Here is a 21,164-nt window from a genome sequence, read left to right on the forward strand (position 1 = left end):
CGTGACATACATATATATACAGTATATATATATATATTACATATGAACGTACATACGTTTTATGTGACGTTGGTTTTGTACGTGTCACCACAGTTCTGACTTGAATTGTCTGTTAAGTGGAGCTATAACGCTAATGGTCAGTGACGTTTTAAAATAACGTGCCATCTGCACTACACCTAAACATACCCACTGGTATGAACAAAAGCGAATGTGACGTAAAAACGCAATCGCAAGCATGCTGTTTTAGCTTGTTTTTCAATCTCTCATTATTGCTACCTATCAGATTGTGCTACCAGCATCTTATTCATGTGGTTTGAGGCTTTTTTAAATGTCCATACCTACCCCTACCCTAAACCTATCCGTCCACACCCTTACCCTAAACTTACCCTTAAAACAATACAAATATATTTTTGGTAGCACAATCTGATAGGTAGCATGTTTCGTCGGTACACCGACTTAGCTACCAAGGAAGCTTGTTAAAGAGCTAGCTTGTTGAAAGCGAAACATATCTCTGTAAAAAAAAAAAAGCTGAGCCAACTTAAAATTTTAAGGCAACCAGCTTCAGCAGAGTTTTCTCAAGTTGTTGTTTTAAATTTATGCAACAAAAAGTTGAGAATCTCCAACAAAAATAAGTTGAGAGAACTCAAAAATCTGCTGAAGCTGGTTGCCTTAAAATCTGAAGATTTTTTTGTCATGCGATCAGGTTTCTCATTTAAGTTTTATTAAGGTATTGAGCAGTGTGAACATTCTTTCTTCAGGTGAACTCAAAGATAAGATGGTTTGAATTCAGTCATACAGGTTTCGAGTGACCTTAGGTTGAGTAAATGATGGCCGGAAATGTATTTTTGGGGTGAACATCTTTGCCTCATTTTTATTGGATTAATAGTTTACATCGTCCTACCCGGTTCACCCCGCACCTTTCTTTCTCACACTCTCTCTTTAATAACTCTGTAATTAATTAGATGTCTTTGAGTTATCACCATACACAGGGCCTTAACTCTCAAGGGAAGACAATCTGTCATCCTTCACGACCATGTGAGAGGTTTGTGTGAGCGCAGGAAATAAATTCATACCCTTTCATAATAGATGCTTTCAGTCTACCAGCCTGTGGGAGTGTGGTCATTATGATCATTAAAATGGTTTATTCCATTTGACCGAATCTCACATAGATGCATGACTGAAGTATGATGGTTGCATGGTGTCTCTTCGTCTCTGTATCTTGCTCATTTCCTCTTTCTTCTTTACATCAGAAGAGTCATAGCTCATAGTCTTGTTTTCTACTCCCTACACAGGCTGCTAAATTGTAAAGCAATAAAAGAGAAATATCAATAAGCGACTGAATGAAATTGAGCCAATTTAAATCAAAACTTATTTAGTTTGTAAAGATATATTAGTAGTATATTAATAACCGTTCTTTAGTTTTTTGCAATGAAAATGGGAACTGATTCATATCAATTTGCCTTAGATTTTTGCTAGACATTAATGTCTTTAGAATTTGCCCTTATTTATAGTTAGTAAACTATAACTTAAACATCAATTAACAAGTGCAAATCAAGTACATTAAGTAACATTTTGGCTTATGTCTAAAAAAAAATTAAATATTGTCTAAAATTATATATATTTTAATATTGTAATAAAAATATTGTCTTCATAATAAGTATTCTTCTGACCTTTTCTGAATGCTTTTGTCTATAGAAAAATAAATAATTTTGAATAGTATTACATCAAAATATAAGCTTTGAATTTAACCATAAATTCAATTTGAGAAAACCTATTCAATTTGGTTGTAACAAATGAGTTAACTGAGTCAAAATTTTAAATAAGTTTTATTAACTAAACTTTAACTTAAAACAAAAATATATATATATATATATATTTTGTATATATATAAAAATAAAAATATATATTTTATTATATATAAATATATATACAAAATTGTTTTCATAAATGTAAATACTTTTTAAATAAAATTAAATATAAATAGTTGAACTTAACTGTAAAAAAAAACTTACGAAAACTTAAAAGGTTGTCTTGGCAATAACTAAAATAAAATAAGTTTAAACTGAAGCACAAAAATGACAAAAACTGAAATAAATATAAATTTGCATACATTTACAACTAAAATTAAAATGAAAACTGAAAATGTACAAATAAAAGCTAACTTAATTATTTTTTTTAAGAAGTGGCACGTGGAAACATGGAAGTGAAAAAGCCCCGTTTCTCTTTGTCTCACGTGACCTTTCTGCCCCGTCCGTCTTATAGCTTGACATTTGTGTTTGTGTAGCTGAAATGGCCAGTGTGACCTTCAGCTTTGATCCCTCTCATAACATCCATCAAACAATGACAAATATCTCAACGTCCTCCATTCACAGGGACATCGCAGACCTTGCCATGAGATATGAACACAATACTGAAGAATTTGCATTGTGATGACACCTTTTTATATGATATATCTTGAATGGCTCTTTTTGTACTGTATAAAGGTAGAAAGCTACACGTACAGGGTTACTCCACCCCAAAATTAAAATGTTGTCATTTATCACTTACCCCCTTGTCGTTCCAAACTCGTGAAAGCTTTGTTCGTCTTCGGAACGCAATTTAAGATATTTTGAATGAAAACCGGGAGGCTTGTGACTGTCCCATTAACTGCCAAGCAATTAACACAATTTATTTCAAGTAGTAGTTGTTGTTTTTGTTTAGGGTTTTAGTTAATTGTAATAACCTTGTAATAACCATTTACTCATCATTCACGTTCTAAACTCCAAATTTAAATGGATAAAGGGATAGTTCACACAAAAATACAAATTCTGTCAAGAAGAAAAGGAAAAGAATGCTTATCTTCCAAGCTGCGTTACACTCAAATTTATAAATGTGATAGTCCTTAGGGTCCAAAACAACATTACACTGTAAAAAATTACTGTGATTGTAACGGTAAAAACATGTGAAACTACTACAGTAAAAACCGGTAAATGGTTAATGGTAAGTTCCTGTAAAATTTACAGGGAAAAAACGTAAACTGACATTACCAGAATTTCCTGCGTTACATTTCAAATTTAGTTTGAATTTTATGTTTTTTTCTTTGAAATAACTGTTTATTCTTAGTTTTGTCTTATCAGTTATGTTTATTAGGGTTGTATGTTACATCTAATGTTGTTAAATTAATGTTTATTGCATATTTCAGTTTAATGAGTCTCACCATGATGGTGTTTAGTGCTTGTGTGAATGACACTGTGCACCTTCTATATATGTTATTACATAACAGCTGCTTGTGATGGGCTTTGGTTCATCATGTGACTTTCTCATCATCACCTGCATTTGGTGGTTATCAGTGTATTTCAAAGGAACAAAAAATATTTCAGTACTTTAATAGGTTGATATATTAACATTATATCAGTTAATGAAATTACAGTATTTAACTGTAAATTTAAGTTAAAACCGTGAAACCTGTTACCGTATTTGTTACGGTAGAATTCCGGCAACCACAGCTGCCGTTTTTTTACCGTCAATTTTACAGATTTTTTTTACAGTATAGGACTCCATTGACTTTCATTGAATGCAAATACTGTACAATAATATATATAAACAAATGTACTTTAAAACATTTATAAATTTCTTCTTTTGTGTCCCATAGACAAAAAGACAAAAAGTTTGTAACATACTTTGCAGTTTGGATGAACAATTCCTTAGGGAATATTACATGCGCTCCTACACCCATAAGGCTATTCACAGATGAAGCAACCCCAGAATGCTCTGCAATAAGTTCAGTAAAAAGTTTCATCCAAGATGGTGGATTGAGTCTTGTTGGTATAATCAACAGATGCTGTTGATAGCGACTAACTTGCATAGAACATCCTGAACATTCCTTTAAGTGCTTTAAGCTCCAAGAGAAACTTAAAAAAAAGTGAACTTTGTAGAAAAGGGCACTTTAAGCTCCTATGTGGTCTGCCCTTTTTTAAAAGAGAGAAGATCTTAGAAAAATTATTCTGCTGATATTTTAAACAGATTTGGCATTCTGAGAATTCTCTGTGGATTCAGAGCTAATGAGGAAAAATATGCACGCTCAGGAGAAGCCATATCTGATCTGTAATCAAGAGTGATTTGTCATTTGGTCATATTTGTAGTTATGGATATGTTCTTACAGTAGTAATATTCATTCAGAAATAGCAATTCATCTACTTTTACTAGAAACATTCCATCTCGAAGTAGGTCGCTTCAAATAAGTTATCAAATATGCTTAGTTATCTCATGTTCTTACTGATTGACATGAATGGGAATATTTTAAATTGTAGCTATGTCCATCCACACTCATGAACATAAAAGCACTCTTAGAAATATACAAGAATAATGAGACCTTTAGGGAATTTCGTCCATATCATTTTTAAAACACAGGCATTGTCCATATTCATATTGTGACAAACTGGTAACAGGATTCCAAGGAGCCCGGATGATGGAAAAGAATATGAGTTGGGAGGAAAAATTATATTCCAATGGTTTTGCATTCTCTCGTAAACGTTCTGCGTTCCCTGAGAATCTTTGCATTTGCTAACAAGAATTTTATTCTTACAACTTTTGTGTTCCCTCACATTCACTCTCAAAACATTTGCATTCGCTCCCAAACTTTTTACGTTTTCTTAAGAAACTTTGCTTATATATGTTCACAAGTTTTGTGTTTCCAGAGTGCTCGCCAACAAAAACATTTGCACTCCCTCGCATAACTTTGCTCACAACATTTTTGCCTTCCCCTGAGATACTTTGTATTCACTTGCTAAACATTTGTTTTTGTCTACAAAACTTTTGCATTTCATTGGGAAACCTTGTGTATGCTCGCAAAAGTTTTGCACTTCTTTAAGAAACTTTGTTGGCTCACAACATGTTCCCTGAGAAATACTTTGCATACTTTCACAAAAGTTTTGTCACCCCAAGAAACTCCCAACATTTTTGCAATAACTCTTTTTTTATTTTTTGCATATGCACTCAAAAGTTTTGTATTTCCCAAAGAAATTTAGCATTCAATCACAAAACATTTATATTCACTCACAAAACCTTTGGATTCTTTCAAAAAACTTTTGTACTTCACAAAATCAGTAAGTAAAAGTCACTAAGGCTGCATTATGTTACACAGTTCAAGTGACCAAATTACAATTTTTTGCTCCCATGTGGCACAGATCGGATATGACCCATGAACATGTAAGCAGGAAAAAAGCATATGGATTCCAATATTCTCAGATTGGTTTCAGGCCTCATTCATATGTGTAAATAAATCAGATATAAATCTGATACGTGCATTTGCATCTGCCATGTAAACTGACAGATTGGATGTTTCCCAATGAATGCGAGCCATACATCACTGAAAAAAAACAACAGTGGTGATTGATGTTGACTCACGTGGACACTTTTCCGGGCAGGGTTGCCAAGTCTGTGGTTTTCCTGTGGAATTGGGCTACTTTTAGACTGTTGCCATGGGTTATTTTTCCATCTGGGGGTTAAAGCAATCTCCTCCTCTGTGATTTTGTTGAGGAACCCTGATGGAGGGAAAAACCACACTCACACACAAAAGGCGAATGGGCTAGTTTTGATTAGTAATTGGACTGCTTTGGTTTTGCAGACCTGACAACCCTATTTTGGGGTCAATAAGTCTACCTTGAGTTGTTTTGTCAAGCGTATAGTGTAAATGCAGATATGGTCGCTTTTAAAAGATGTAAACTGGCTGTAAAATACACACACACACACAAAAACTGATGTATTTATGAACAAATTAGAATTGGGCATAAAGACCTGCAGTTTCATACCATTTCAGTTCATACCATTCAGATGTAGCAAAAAAAAGTCTGTCAATAATAGATTCCTATTTCATTGTTGCCACAGAAATCTCTTGGTTACACCAGATGCTGGCTTTTACAAGAGAGATCTTTTGGTAAAAACTTATATGTTTACAGATGTAAAAAAAACTAAAAAAAAGTGGTAACACTTTATTTTAAGGTGTCCTTATTACACGTTATATGTACTTACTATTATAATAACAATAAATGATGCACAATTACATGCAAGTAACCCTAACCATATAGTAAGTATAGTTAATTAATATTACTCAGTACTTAAATATATAATTACGCTCTAACAGGGACACCTTAATATCAGTTCACCTTCAGATATTTGTGGGATCTTTAGTTTTTACAGTGTGACGGGACACCTAATGTGGACATGCATACATATGTGAAGTCCACAAGACCCTATATTTGTAATACGGGTTTCAGAATTGCGTTTACTTCATTGCATCTTGACAAACTTTTTGACATTTCGAAATGCATTTTGTTTCATGAAAATGTGGGAACAATTGGCATTGTGAGTGTTGATGTTTTTCCCCAAAAAAAAGGTGACCATGAATGTGAGGGACTAGAACCATCACCCTCTTTATCTTGCCTATCCAATACACTTTCTTTTTCTAACAGTACATCTCCACTGGTGCAGAATGAACGGGGCATGAGCTGACATTTTCAATTAATTCTCTATGGGAGCTAGGGGGCAGGATTGCTCAGGGGATTGACAGCAGGGCAGAACAAGTGGTGAGAGCATCAAAAAGATGGGAAATACCAAACTTATGAAAATGTAAATTAGAGTGAAAATCTGTCAGTGTGTGGCTGTTACAAAATTAAGCCGTATCTGTAAAAAAAAAAAAAACTTTTGTGTGTTGGACTTTAGCCATATCTAAAATATATAACAGAAATGTCCCATATCCGACTCTGAAGTCGACTCTGATTAGTCAGTCTTACACAAATTTAAATGAAACCTTCATATTAGCTTCTTCTTTGCCCAAGTTGACCAGTTGGTGGCACTGTTGAGTTTGGTTCCATCCACTGTCCAAAACCCTGATGAGCTCAGGGTTTCATGACCTATATTTTAAGGTGTCCTTATTACACGTTATATGTACTTACTATTATAATAACAATAAATGATGCACAATTACATGCAAGTAACCCTAACCATATAGTAAGTATAGTTAATTAATATTACTCAGTACTTAAATATATAATTACGCTCTAACAGGGACACCTTAAAATAAAGTGTAACCAAACCCTTTATGTAAGTTTTTCCCTAAGCACCCCAAGGTCTTTGTATACTGAATGAGTGACACCATGAACTGTAAACAAAGCGCAAAGACTGTCAATGGGACTATTATGGGAGAAAGAATTGTGAGGCACTTAAAACTTTTTGAGTTCACCTTCAGATATTTGTGGGATCTTTAGTTTTTACAGTGTGACGGGACACCTAATGTGGACATGCATACATATGTGAAGTCCACAAGACCCTATATTTGTAATACGGGTTTCAGAATTGTGTTTACTTCACTGCATCTTGACAAACGTTTTGACATTTCGAAATGCATTTTGTTTCATGAAAATGCGGGAACAATTGGCATTGTGAGTGTTGATGTTTTTTTAAAAAAAAGGTGACCATGAATTTGAGGGACTAGAACCATCACCCTCTTTATCTTGCCTATCCAATACAAATGTTAATTGATACTAATACAAATGTTAATTGATACTAAATCATGTTTGTGTCTCTGTCCTGCCTTGAGGAGGCAGGACAGAGACACAAACATGATTTAGTATCTGGGTCATGTGAAATTTAATTTCATTGGCCAGGGAAAATATTTATCAAATTGTGTGAGGCTCACATGGCGTGTAGGTGTGAAACAGAAAGAAAATGGCCTGTGTCAAGTTGTTGACAGGCTTTCACAACATATTTGTGACTTCAAATGGCAAAACTGACAGACTAATTTGTACATGTCAACTATTAAAGAGTTCCAGGTGGATTTTTGACCAGCCAACCCTAGACTGTAATTTTTGTAGATGTTATGCTCCATCTGCCTTTATTATATTTTGACAATGTTGCTCCTCTTTGAATACAAAGTACCTTTTTTTTGTTGAGCTGTCAACATCTGAAATGGATTAGATGTGCCATGCTAACTGCCATACAATGGCTGACTAGGCTATGCTAACTTGGGTCAATGACAAATAGGTATGTCCTTAAATAAATAAAATGATAAGAAGATATAAAAATAAAGTTTTTTTTCACCCGACCCCTCCTCCTCAGACTTGACACACACGCAGGTTGCCAGATTAACGACACCAACAGGAACGAGCGCACATGACAATGAATGAAATGAAATACGCTGTGTTTTCTGCCAACTGGCAACCCGGGGTGCCGAAATACAATTGGGTAAACTGGCAGTGGGCGGGTTTCACAAACCAAAACACAGACCTACGTTCCGGGCCGGAATGCACATTTTCAAAGGAGAATATAGCATTGTTTTTAAGATAAACAAGTATGTTAACTTAGAATGTTTCTTAAATTTTCTTATTTTTATTTTTATATTTATTTTTATGTTTTAGTAGAGTCAAAAACTTACATACAACACCTTTAATATCTCTAGACACACACAAACAAAACAAAAAAAATATGGTAGATGGCATAAATATATCTAAATCCATAGCTTTCTTCAGGTATTATGGACCTCCTTTATCACAATTCACATTTTCCGGGTGGCTTTCCCATCAAATGCCTGATAAATCCACACATATGAGTGGAGAAAAATCTCCAACACCCAACCATCCAGTTGCTTTTGAATAAATTGCACCTGACAAGGTCTGGTCAGCATTTGAATGCTGCAAAAAGGAGCCAGTCGACATCTTAAACTGTACATCTGTCAGCGTGCTTTAAAATGCTTTAGCTGTGCCTTTTGCAGCCTGCCTCATTACATAAAGAATGGAGGCCGACATCTGAAGTGGGAGGGTTACATAACACTCTCAGTCCAAAGAGTGTGTGATATTATGGGTTCATTTCATGTAAAAGCAAGAAAGAGAATTCTGAGCATTAAGCACCAAGTTAACATCTATACAGAGCATTACAGGACAATGATAGGTTTAGAAGTGCTTCACGGAAATGGCACATGTCATTTTTTTCCCCTAGTCTTGCAAGTAACTGACTCCTGCTGTACTATATATTGCACATATTGATAGGTGATTCTTTAGAGTGTGGAAGAAGAAGTCGCACTTGTATATTAAATTTAAAGTTGTCTTGATAAAATAATAGTTCAGCTAAAAATAAACTCTGCCACCATTTACTATTTCATTTAAGAATGACAGAGTACCATAAATGCGGTACTAAAGCTGTATAAATTGGTGCAATATATTGCATGCCTTCTTAAATTTGTGAGGTACAGACCAAAATTGAAGTCATTATTTAATAAAAATCTTTCCCTCAGACCGTGTGCACCGTGGAGCAGTATGCACAGGGGTAAATCAGATTCAAGAGTTATCATGAATGGCAAGGTCTTCATCAATAACACTAAATAAATGTTCGTTTCTTCTTTACGATAAGCTTCGGAAGACCATTTTTGTAGCTTGACAATGCTTGTCCACATGTTCTTACAATGTTAGGAAAAGAGCAGCCAGGGTGTTTTCAATTTCTGAATTAAATTAATTTCGATATATTTTGCAGGGCAAAAAGTCAAAGATGTCAGGGTGGTACAACTGTCTTGACGTCATAATGAAGACAAAAAAAAACCACTAAAAAAAGAAATCCACGAAAAGAACTAAGTTTAATTTTTAAACTGCCTGTCTGCTTGTTTCTATTTGAAAAAACATTTTGACTCCGCAAAAATGTAATGATATATATAAATTAATAATTTATGATATTTGTAAGAAAGTAGGTAAGTTAGTAAATAAATAAATACATAAAGAAAGAAAGAAATGCTTTTTACCTTTAAAATATATATTTTTAAACATTTTGGAAAACAATTTGATACACTAGGGGTGGTGATGGCGCAGTGGATAAGACACATGCCTTTGGTGTGAGAGACCCGGGTTCGAATCCACTGTGAGACACCAATGTGTCCCTGAGCAAGACACTTAACCCCTAGTTGCTCCAGAGGCATGCGACCTCTGACATATATAGCAATTGTAAGTCGCTTTGGATAAAAGCGTCAGCTAAATGAATAAATGTAAATGTACACTCACATGATTTCAAATCATAAGGAAAATATATATTTTTTATTTTAGTCTTTTATTATTTTTTTATACTTGGTTCGATGGTTACACCGTATGACATTTGAGTCACTGGGGTTTTGTTGTTGTTGTTTTCTTATTTTTTCTCATATTGATTGATTGATTGATTGAAAATGGTATAAACAGTTTTCAAAACCATATGAAACCCACATAAATACAAGTACATTTTTAAGAACTTGGCACGTGTTTCTTTTTAATTATTGTATTTCTGTTTAATTATTATTGCTGTTCTTTATTGTGGAAGCTCTCATTTGTCATTAAATAGATTTGGAATGACACGAGGGTCTGTAAATATAGAATTTTAATATTGGGATAACATACCTGATTTATAATTGGGTAAACCCAACTGCAATCATTTAAATATAAAATGATTAAATGACTGCCTCCACTATCCCCCATTCAGATCCCTAATGAGTTTTAACTCTTGTGGAACCCAGGACGATGGCTCTGTTCCAATAACCTCATGGAGTCTGACATATACAGTATGCTCCGTCACAGGTGATTTAGACTGGAGTCCATCATGTCGCAGCTGTCATGTTCATGATGGATGCATGCAAGTAACTTACTCCGTTTTTCCTACTGACACTCCAGCCTTGGACTCAAATAGAGTGCTTTACAAGAAGAGAGGAGGGGAGTGATTTTCGTAAAAGCTTAGAATTTGAAAGCAGTTAAAAGCGTTTTGAAGGTAACTTATCATGCAGATGATATTTTGGCAGGAAAACACTCCCCTTGAGGTCTGTCCACATGCCACAGCAACTACAAAAATGGCCCAAATTTGTGGACCTCAGAATAGCACATTTTATTATTTGTATTTTGTAACATTGTAAATCTAAGAGACAAATCCCTGTCATCCTGACCTCTCGCAGCAGTCTGTTTGGGAAACCTCAAGTGATCTCCCAACAACAGATTGATTAAGGCTAAGCTTTCACTCAAATCAAAGAATGAACCTCATTTAGTTATTTAAGATGCACGATAAACACTACATTGTGAATAGTCTTAACTAAAATGGAATTGTTTGGCATGAAATAATAATGGTGTAAATTTTATAAACAAAATCTTGATTTTATTTATTTGTTTTAACCTGGAAATAAAAAGAAAGAAAGAAAGAAAGAAAGAAAGAATTTTGAATAATTGAAAAGTAGAAACATATGATGCAAAATGAAGAAATATTTAACATTATGTGTCATGTATGGGTCAATTACTCAATTAATCAGTTGTGACCTATGTAAACTCAGATGTTCTGTTCTTGCTTCCATTGAAGTACAAAATGCAACTCAAGTGCTAATGTTATTAGGGATATTTTACCTTGAAATGAAAATTCTGTTATCATTTATTCACCCTCATGTTGTACCAAACCTATTATGACTTTCTCCTGTGGAACATAAAAGAAAATATTTTGAGAAATGTGTCAGTGTTTTTGTCCATACAAAGTGGGCACCAAAACTGTTTGTTTCTTTGAAATATTTTGAGTTCCACAGTTAGGATAGGAACGATATTTGCCTGAGATACAACTATTTGAAAATCTGGAATCTGAGGGTGCAAAAAAATCTAAATACTGAGAAAATCGCCTTTAAAGTTGTTCAAATTAAGTCCTTAGCAATGCGTATTGCTAATCAAAAATGAAGTTTTGATATATTTAGGGTAGGACATTTACTAAATTTCTTCATGGAACATGATCATTACTTAATATTCTAATGATTTTTGGCATAAAAGCCATAAAACACATACAATGTATTGTTAACTATATATACCCGAACTACTTATGACTGGTTTTGTGGTCCAGGGTCACATATAAGCATTTTTAAAACAATTTCTGCGGGTTTTGTCCTTCGATTTCAAAGATATGGATACATACACTTTTACTTGACACATTTAAGTTTTTTTGTTTTTCAGTTTTTCATAAAAAATATTAAAAAAAGAATGTCAGTGGAGTTTGTTTGTGGTAGGGCATTGCTTGCAGTCAAGTTTAACACTTAAGGTTAGGGTTTTATTAAAATGCCTAACCCTACGAGTAATAATATGTTTGCCTTAGCAAACATCACTAATAAATTCATACAGACTCAACCAACTGCATAAACCAACTGAGATTCATGTTTCAATCTACTCTGAATATTGCCGTCTCAAATGAAACGCAACAGCCATTAACAGCTCCTATCTGCGTCCCTTTCTGCTCCCGTTAAAACCATCAGGCTCTGCCTCTTCATTCCTGGATGGCTTTAAATTGGCTGAAAATTACGCCTGTCATAATCATTAGATCATGTTGCCTAGCAATATGTCGCAGTCCCCCCGGCGACATCACTGTCAGGACCAATGTGCTCCCATCTGGTGGAGTGCATTGTGGGAGCGAGAGATTGCTTCCTCCAGCTTTTGGATCTCTGACTCGATTGTCCTGTTTAGCAAGGCCACCTGCTCTCTGATGTACCAGCAGGCATGGAGCGTCTCGATTTTGGGAGCACTTTTCTCTTGGATGAAAGTGTGCGAGTGTGGGTGTGAACATGAACCAGATTTGGAACAATCTCCAACAGTCTGTTTATAGAAGATGGAGAGTACATGTACAAAACAAAGCTCTGACCTAGCAGAACTGCATACTGCTCATACTTAGGTTTAGGGATTGGAACAAACCCCTAACCCTGAGTATTAATCTTCAGGACACATTGTTTGTACTATGAGCATAAATCATACCTTAAATCATGTGGCTTGTTGTCCTTATGGTAACTTGTGACTTATAAGTAAGCCCTGACTTTGGTTGATTGTTTATTCAGACTGTATTTGAGCCATTACTGTGGTGGAATGCAGCTGTCAATCTCAAACACTGAAGCCACAGTCACACTAGCACTGCAACAGTCATAATAGTCACATTATGCGGCATCTTTAAAAAAAAAAAAAAAAAAAATTCAATTTTAAAAATACATTATACATCCTCAATGTAGGAATATGCAATCTACTCTACTGCAACATTGCATAGTTAATTTTTGTATTCTTTTATTTCAGCTAAGAGTATCAGTCTTGCTTCACGTGATAAGAATCCACAGGGCAGAGCTCATGAACTTAAATTTTGTAATGAAGCAAAATTCAGTTTGTGTTCCCTTGTCTTTCAAATGCGTATGAATGGAAGTCAATGAAATGAAAGGTGTAGTGTGACCACCAGTAGGGACAACACATGTATGGGTGAGTCATTGAATAAGTCACTCAACCAATTTGTTTGCACTGATTTATTCAAGAAACAAACACAAATACTGTGTGTTGCTTGGAGACATACAAGGGTTGATCCTGCTTTGAATTTTGAACTGTATGTCTGAAATGTAAATTAATATATAACATGAACTTATTCTTTATTCAATATTTTATAAAAGCAATAGCACACTCGTAATGACGCTAGTCCACACTGATATTCAAAAAGTCCAACAGAATGCATTTTTGCATTCCACCCCTAGTAAAAAAGTCAAATATTTAAAATAAATGTATTTCATACTAAGTATAGTTCAAATCTATTACCATATTTATGGACGTCCTTTGAGATTTACTGATGTAAAAATTATTATTCAACATTATTTGGAGTACTAGTGTGCAATGCATGTTTCTTATAATTAAGCCTAAAATATTTTTAATGTCACTATTGATGAGGATTGTATGATCTTTGAATAATATCGGTCTTTAAATGTTAAGACATTTAAAGTGTACCAGCACTACTTCCGCACAATTAAAGTACAAAATCAGTTGTTCCAATTTAGCAGACTTTAAGTATACCAGTTTAGTACACCAAAAGTACAACTGCAGAGTATTTTTATTAAGTACAAGAATATGTGAATGCATTTGTAGTATACTTACTTATTTCAAATACATCGGCTGCCCAAACTTTTCTGCAGTGTATTTCAGGCTTTAAAATATGACTGTAAACCATGCATTTTTTCCCCAGTGTCTCAAGTTTTTAAATGCAAAAATGCATTCTTTGTGAATATCCGCTTACTTGAGTGATAGGTTCAATTGCTTATGCGTCTTTTATGTGAACATGACATCCATTTTAACAGCACCAACTCCTCAATATTCTTTTGCCATGCTCAGGGAATTCCTAAACTTGTTTAAAACCTCCTGCCAAACAATTCTTCTTGCCTTGTCAAAACACCCTCCTCTTTCTCGCCCTCTCCCGCTCACTGTCTGGTTGTCTCCCACTCTCACTCAGCGCTCGATACTCCCATCTGTGGAATGCAGAGAGCTGCTCCTCTGTCTCAGGGAGCAAAGGTCACAGCACTGGCCATTGTTATTTCCTCTTAACGTCACATATCTAAGCATCATCCTATGGATTCCTTTCAGAAATAAGAAAGCCATTAAGCCCAGATGCGGTATACACCAGCACTCACCCACAGTTCATTTTCAGCATGAATTCTGTTATCTAATGAAATAAAGTCTGAGAATAGAAGATAGAGTATTGCAGATATCAGTGAAATAAGCAGGCTTGGCTGTTTAACAGATAATAGGGAGTTTTCTCAGTATGGAGTTAAATGCTCCGTAATAATATTTCTAAAGCGACTCAGGGGAACGGTCTTGGAAGACAAAGTGCCGACTTGAAAGAAATATTAGTGTGATGATGGATTATAGCACAACAAATAATAACTTAAAACTCATTTGGCTTGGTTTCAACCTCGTTTGATCATAAAATGATGTTGTGTTGCTCTGTAACTAATCTACTAGAAAACCTGGTGCTCTAATAAGAAAAACTGCATTGTGCAAGATTAAAATAGCTGTACTGCATGATAAGGGTATGCATATATATGCATATGGTGGCAAGAACATGTTTGTGAACCCTTTGAAAATATCTGCATTTCTGTGTTGATTACTCATAAAGCTGATCAGATTTTCAAGTCACAAAGTCATAATTTTATTGAAGATATTGAGTGATCATTGACAGGACAGGTGGGAAAAGGTAAGTGAAACTCGATTTACGACTTGTCAAAAAGCTAACTGGAGTCAATTAAGAAGATGAGATCAAAAGTGTAGTTTGGGCAGATGCCCTGCACTTTAAATATAAGCACACAAAGCCTGGTTACAGATACATAGCCTCACTCCCAAAAGCTTAAAAACACATAGCTGGAAAGGCTAGAAAAGCATCGTCAAAGACCTGGGTTTTCATGAATCAACACACCAGGAAATCCTAAAAGAGGTGAGAAGGAACCTAGAAATTACAGCAAAATACCTCCAGAAAACTCTAAAAACTTTGTTCATGTGGACAACAGGACATGATTATGGAAGCGACTGCTGTCTAAAAAAATTATGGAGACATGTCTCAGTCTTACCTGGTTGTTCCATTTCTGGGAAAATGTTCTGTGGACAGTTGAGAACATTTTGTTTAGAGGAAAAAGGGTACTGGATACCAACTCCAAACCTGTCAACTGTCAAACATGGTGGACGGAGCATCATGGTTCAACACTGCTTTGCTGCCTCAGGGTCTAGACACAATCACTAAAGAAAAAATGAATTATAAAGTGTATCAAAAAACTGAGGGTCAGAAAAATCTTCAAGGTTTAGAGAATTTGAGTGATACTTTATGACAAAGACTCGAATCACACAATGCCATAAATAATGACTGACAAGAAGACAGTTCTGCCAATTCAGATGCCTTATAAGCAGCTACAGAATATATAGAATAGAATAGAATTGATTGTCATTGTACACAAGATACAACAAAATTGCTTCTGCATAAGGTGCATGGTACATAATAGACCAAAAAATAAATATACATAATACAAAGTGATGTACAATTAAAATATTTAAGCTAAGACAAAGAATAAAGAAAATGAACATAGAAAGAGTTGCTTGTATATATATATATAAAAGTAATAATAATAAGCCACAGTTTGTCAAAATGATTATTGCACTAATATGAGGTAGACTTCTGGCTCTGAATAAAACTATTTGGAATGAGAATATAAGAAACATTGCACAAAAGGTGAAGATATTTCACAGGAATACAAGGCTGTACTGGACTGAAGGAATAAAGACTAAGAATGGAGAATATATATATATATATATATTTTTTTATTTTTTTTTTTTTTTAAATAATAGTAGTAGTAGTATATACAACTTATGTAAGATTAACCATTTTTCTCAATGATTCAAAATTTTGTGCAAAACATTGTAATTATTTTTTGTTCCACAAAAAGAATGAGAGTCAATGAAGACAAACTAGGCAATTACAGGTGTTTGGTTACATGATCAAATTCTTAAAAAACAAACAAAACAGTTATTCTTATCTTTATGACAGTTTGAAATGATCATACATATAAAATGTATGCTATTAAAATAATAAAAATATATAAAAAATAATGCTATAAAAATAATAGAAATGTATGGTCATAGACAGATCTATTAACATTTCCATTGTGTTTGTGAAATACTTGCTTATCAAGGTTAATTTAAAAAGTGTGTCTCCAGTCCCTGTGTTTAAAACTGTGATCCTTTGCTTAAAGCACTACAGCTGCAGAAGAAGAAAAAAACTTCATCCCAAACTGAGTTCAATTTGGCATTTTCTCCAGGAGGCGGCACAGCAGTCGTTTATAATGGAAAAATCGCCCCGGGCTGAAAGTTCCGTTACTTTCTTTTTCTCTTCTCTTCTTTTCTCTTCTCTTCTCTTCTCTCCTCTCCTCCTTCTCACATCACATCCGGCTCAGTTTCCCGAGCACTTTGGACTCGCTTACAGTGCAGCGTTAGGAATCCGAATCATGTAAACGAATCGATTCGTTGGGACGGTTCGTTTAACTTCGACTCATTTTTGCTGCCTATAAGTTCGCAGAAGTCCAGTTGTGGCATTTTTAAGTAACAGTGAACCGTCTTAAAGATATTTACCGAATTTTAGTCATCATTTAAATGTGTCTTCGCGCAGCATTTTGTATAGCCTATTCATTTTTGTAGTGAAAACCCGTGTTTATAATGACATTCTTCTTTAATGATTATTTAATTAAAGGCTTATCACATAGTTTACTTTACTGGTGTCACATTTTTGTCGGCATTTACTCTTTAATGTCGCAATTTTACGCCCGTAGTTCACCTTACAGCTGAGTGATTCACAAACGCTTGCGAATTGGTTCAGAAGAATCATAAAAAAAGAACCGGTTCAATAGAACGGCTCCTGCGTGAATACAGTGGGATCTGCTGCTGATATGGAGATTCTTACCTTCCACAGACACTGATCGTGCAACTTTACTGAGCCGACTGAACGGATTACGCGCTTTCATGGCTGCTCTCCTGCCACATTAACAACTTCAAACATGTCCAAAAACCTGAAGAAGAAAAGTCACTGGACTAACAGAGTCCACGAGGTTGTGTTGTCCAGGGGTGCGAGTGGTGATCTTGGGTTCGAGCTGCAGGGAGGCGCGGAGAATGGACAGTTCCCCGTTATTGGAGAGCTGAAACCGCACCAGGACAAGCTACTTCTGGAGGTCAATGATACTCCAGTGGCCGGACTGACCATCAGGGATGTGTGGGCTGTGGTCAGACACTGCAAAGACCCTGTCCGTCTTAAGTGTGTCAAACAAGGTTAGTTTTACACTCATTTAAATGTAAAGTTCATTTAAAGTGCCAAAATTATACCAAAATGGCATAACGCTACTTACTACACTTGTTATTACTACTGTAAATGAAAGTTTATGAAGCTTCCAGAGACATTTTGACTTAATTAATTAATTTAAATGTTGTTAAATATATACAACTAACAAACAAACAAGCGCTTGTTTACGTTTTTTTTTTGTATTCAACACGTTATCACACTTGAATTGTAATAATAACGTATAATAAATTATGCGATTATGGCAGAAATTATGATTAAGGTTACACCTGTTTATGTAAGTATTTTCATATGTTGCTTATGTTATGTATCACAGTCGCGCGTGAAAGTTGTTGGTTTGTTGCTATAGAAGCGGAGTTGGTGTGTTTCTGGAAAGGGGGCGTGTCCAACGCAACAGTAACGCGTCTTGGCTTCATCGTCACGTTTACAACGTCACCGCGCTGCATAGTGTTTGTAAACTTTTTGCTACATTTACCTCAATTGAGTTTCTTTGTTGACATTGAAGGGTTATCTTTCGGTTTAGTTTGTGTTATCAGACTGTGATCTGGTCTTTGAGGGTGGTTCTGACATGACTATTTTCCCAATAGACCTGTATCTGAACCTCACAATCACACTGTCATGAATGATGCCAGTTTAGTTCAACAGAGTGACTTGTCCTTTCTGTTTAGTTACAGACCCATAATTGTAAGCAGTTTAGCTTCTTTAAGATTACTGGTTTAGGATGTGAGTGTGGCATTCCTTTCCTTTGACATGTTTTTTTTTTTAATAAAACCTACCATCAGTAAATGTCTTCTAGAGCAGGGGGTTTAGAAATATTTGATAGCAAGAAACCCTCAAATATGATGATCGCATGAAAGGGACCACTTCCTGACAGTATTTTTTTGTTCTTACTGTTAAAAATATAAGCGCCGGTTTTTAACAGTAACAACAAAAATACTATAAAATTAAATAATCAAGTCTAATCTCATGCTTTCCAACTAGAACATTCTAGAAATTAGAATGAAACACTAGCAATGTTTTTTTTCTTCCCTTGAAATATTCTGTGGACTATGGAAGAAGTTATAATTGCGACTTAGCATCTCATTGTATTTAGAGTTTTTCTCATAATAATGATCAGTTAATTTCTCATTATCTCATTATATTCAGAACATTTCTCATAATACTTAACATCTCATAATGAAAGTAAATTTTCTCATAATAATGAAGTTAATGTTTCATAATAATAAGAAGCTTTCCTATTATATAGAAAGTAGAATTTTTTTCAATTTGACTTTTTTCTTTAACTCCCCCATCCCCTTATCATTATTAACTTATGAGAAAATCTCCCATTATGAGATTTCAAGTCATTGTTGCTAATTCATAATTATTTATTATTTTCATATTATTTCCAATTTTATGATAACATCTAATTATGATAATAATAATGGGGTTTCTCATTATTTTCTCAATGAGATTATCATATGCTAAATTATTTTTATGAGAAAAATAAGTGCTTAGTGATAATTATAAGCTTATCATTATTATGAATCATATTTTTCACTCAGAGGCAGAAACGACCCAACTCTAATGCATGATTATTATTATTATTATATGCTTGTATTTTATAAGATGGATTTAGCTTCTTTCCCCCTATTGTTCATGACCCAGTCAAAACAGACCCATTAGTGACAAGCCACTGCTCTTGAAATCTTCAAATTAGTTTTTTGTTAATTTTGGCCTGTGAGAATTATCGCTGAACATTGAGATTGAAGTCAGAGGCACTGCATTTCAAAGAGAAGATAAATTTGACATTGCCACCTTATTTCTTTGCCATGACCAATGGATTTTGCTGTAGGCACAACAAAATCAAGAGATCAATAGCTTATATGAAGCACTTTCAGTTATAGCACTCAGTTTTAAGTCACAGATTTTAATTCACCAATGTCACCTCCCCCTTTGCTCTCAGCAGAGCAATGCTTGTTCAGCTTTACAGAGGGTCAAGGATGTGCTGTATCATTTGGATGGCAACACTTTATACAAACCCTTTGGCCTGATATTGGGAAGTAACTCTTCTGTAATGCAGTGCTTTTATATCTAAATTATGCTTTCACTGTTTTTACATCCAGACACTTATTTATTGGTCAAAAGATCTTGGTTTTTCATTGGCCGATCTGGATAATGATGTCTAAAGAGCACAGCTGTATTATATTTATGTGTGCGCTGTAGATAGTAGCAGTGTTTCCATACTAGTTAAAAAAAGTGAATTTTTGTCGAGGCGTTTCTTGTAATATTTTTCATTTTCGAGTGCAGTAGCAGGGGCCTACTTGATATTCATTGGACACAGTAGTAGGGCAGACAAAATTGTGGTCGGTGTGGTCAGATGCCTATAAGTACCCTAAGATGAGATGTCTGTAGCATTCATCTTTGAAATAACAGGTTGTGAAACATTTACACAACCTCCCGGGATGACTTGGCCAACTTTTTGATGTCTGGGTTTTGAGTTATCAGTGAGACCGGTTGGCAAAATCATTTTTATATTACTTTGAAATGCTGCAAGCCGACCTTTAAAATGTAGTTGTGTTACAATATCATTATGGCACATCACATTGTATTTGTTTCATTCATCCCCTTGAGGTAGGATGATATGACGTTGACAAATCTCTCAGCCGCCAGTTATAATTGTAAATTTAATTTGCGATTAGATGCAATTATCATGCCAGCTGAATTGATGTGTTAATGCGCAACACTTCTGGTCATTTTCCTTCCTGTATTCTTTCACGCTGGACTCTGTTTCATGTTCCTCTCTCCACCCACTTGCCTGACCTGCCACTTCTGTAAACCATTTAGGGTCAGCGGTATAACCGTGACGCCGCATAGATAGCAAGTGCACATTTTCTGGTACTCCGTTCATAGAGGCTGACAACCTGGAAGCTTTATTTTCGATGCCTTGTGATGGAGCTGGCGCCACAGCAACCGGAACGCATGACATCATACAAGTGCAATTGTGGCATCTGTAAACCAAGGGCTTTCACGTTGGCATGGGTTTAGACTTCACCAGACTGAGTGAAAATAGCTCATCCTGCAGCCTTTGGGAGTTGATTTTGAACGGTTCATAAAAAAAATAAAAAAAAATCAGATTCATTTATTGGTCTTTTCTGAAGGTTACACTTGGTGTTAAATCAGTAGGTGGCAACAAGTGTCTGTCAGAGTCATGGAATAATTGAATTAAAGTGATCATCCATCCCCTAAAAACAAACCGTCAGATTCTTAAACTATCCTTTTAATTTTGTTCACATGGAAGCTTATTTGACAAAGGAATAACATGCTCTGGTAAATTACAGAAGCACCAGGGAGCAACTTGGGCTATTGAAAGTGTGAGGGAACAGGTCATTTACTCACATTTCCTGTTAGTATTGAGGGTCAAATCCACAATCTTTAGGTTTCAAGTCCAACTCAGACCTCAAGTACACCTAGACTCTTAATACTTCAGCATAGCCGTTAAAAAGGAAAACAACAGACATTACCCATAGCCCTTAATTTGGTGCTTTGTGGCACCCCGG

The 21,164-nt window shown here is 35.1% G+C and overlaps 1 protein-coding gene across 3 annotated transcripts in view; it reads left to right on the plus strand.

Moving 5' to 3' along the window:
- Nucleotides 1-17,196: 17,196 nt before the first annotated feature.
- Nucleotides 17,197-21,164, plus strand: part of LOC306858260 (membrane-associated guanylate kinase, WW and PDZ domain-containing protein 2-like) — a 199,045-nt gene continuing 195,077 nt past the window's right edge. For all 3 annotated transcript variants that reach the window (XM_079398697.1, XM_079398698.1, XM_079398699.1), the window contains exon 1: nt 17,197-17,597. In XM_079398697.1, the coding sequence (XP_079254823.1) occupies nt 17,330-17,597 (268 nt within the window). In that variant the 5' untranslated portion in view covers nt 17,197-17,329. The remainder of the gene's footprint in view (nt 17,598-21,164) is intronic.

This window comes from Barbus barbus (genome assembly GCF_936440315.1).
Source record: "Barbus barbus genome assembly, chromosome: 39".
Lineage (NCBI taxonomy): Eukaryota > Metazoa > Chordata > Actinopteri > Cypriniformes > Cyprinidae > Barbus > Barbus barbus.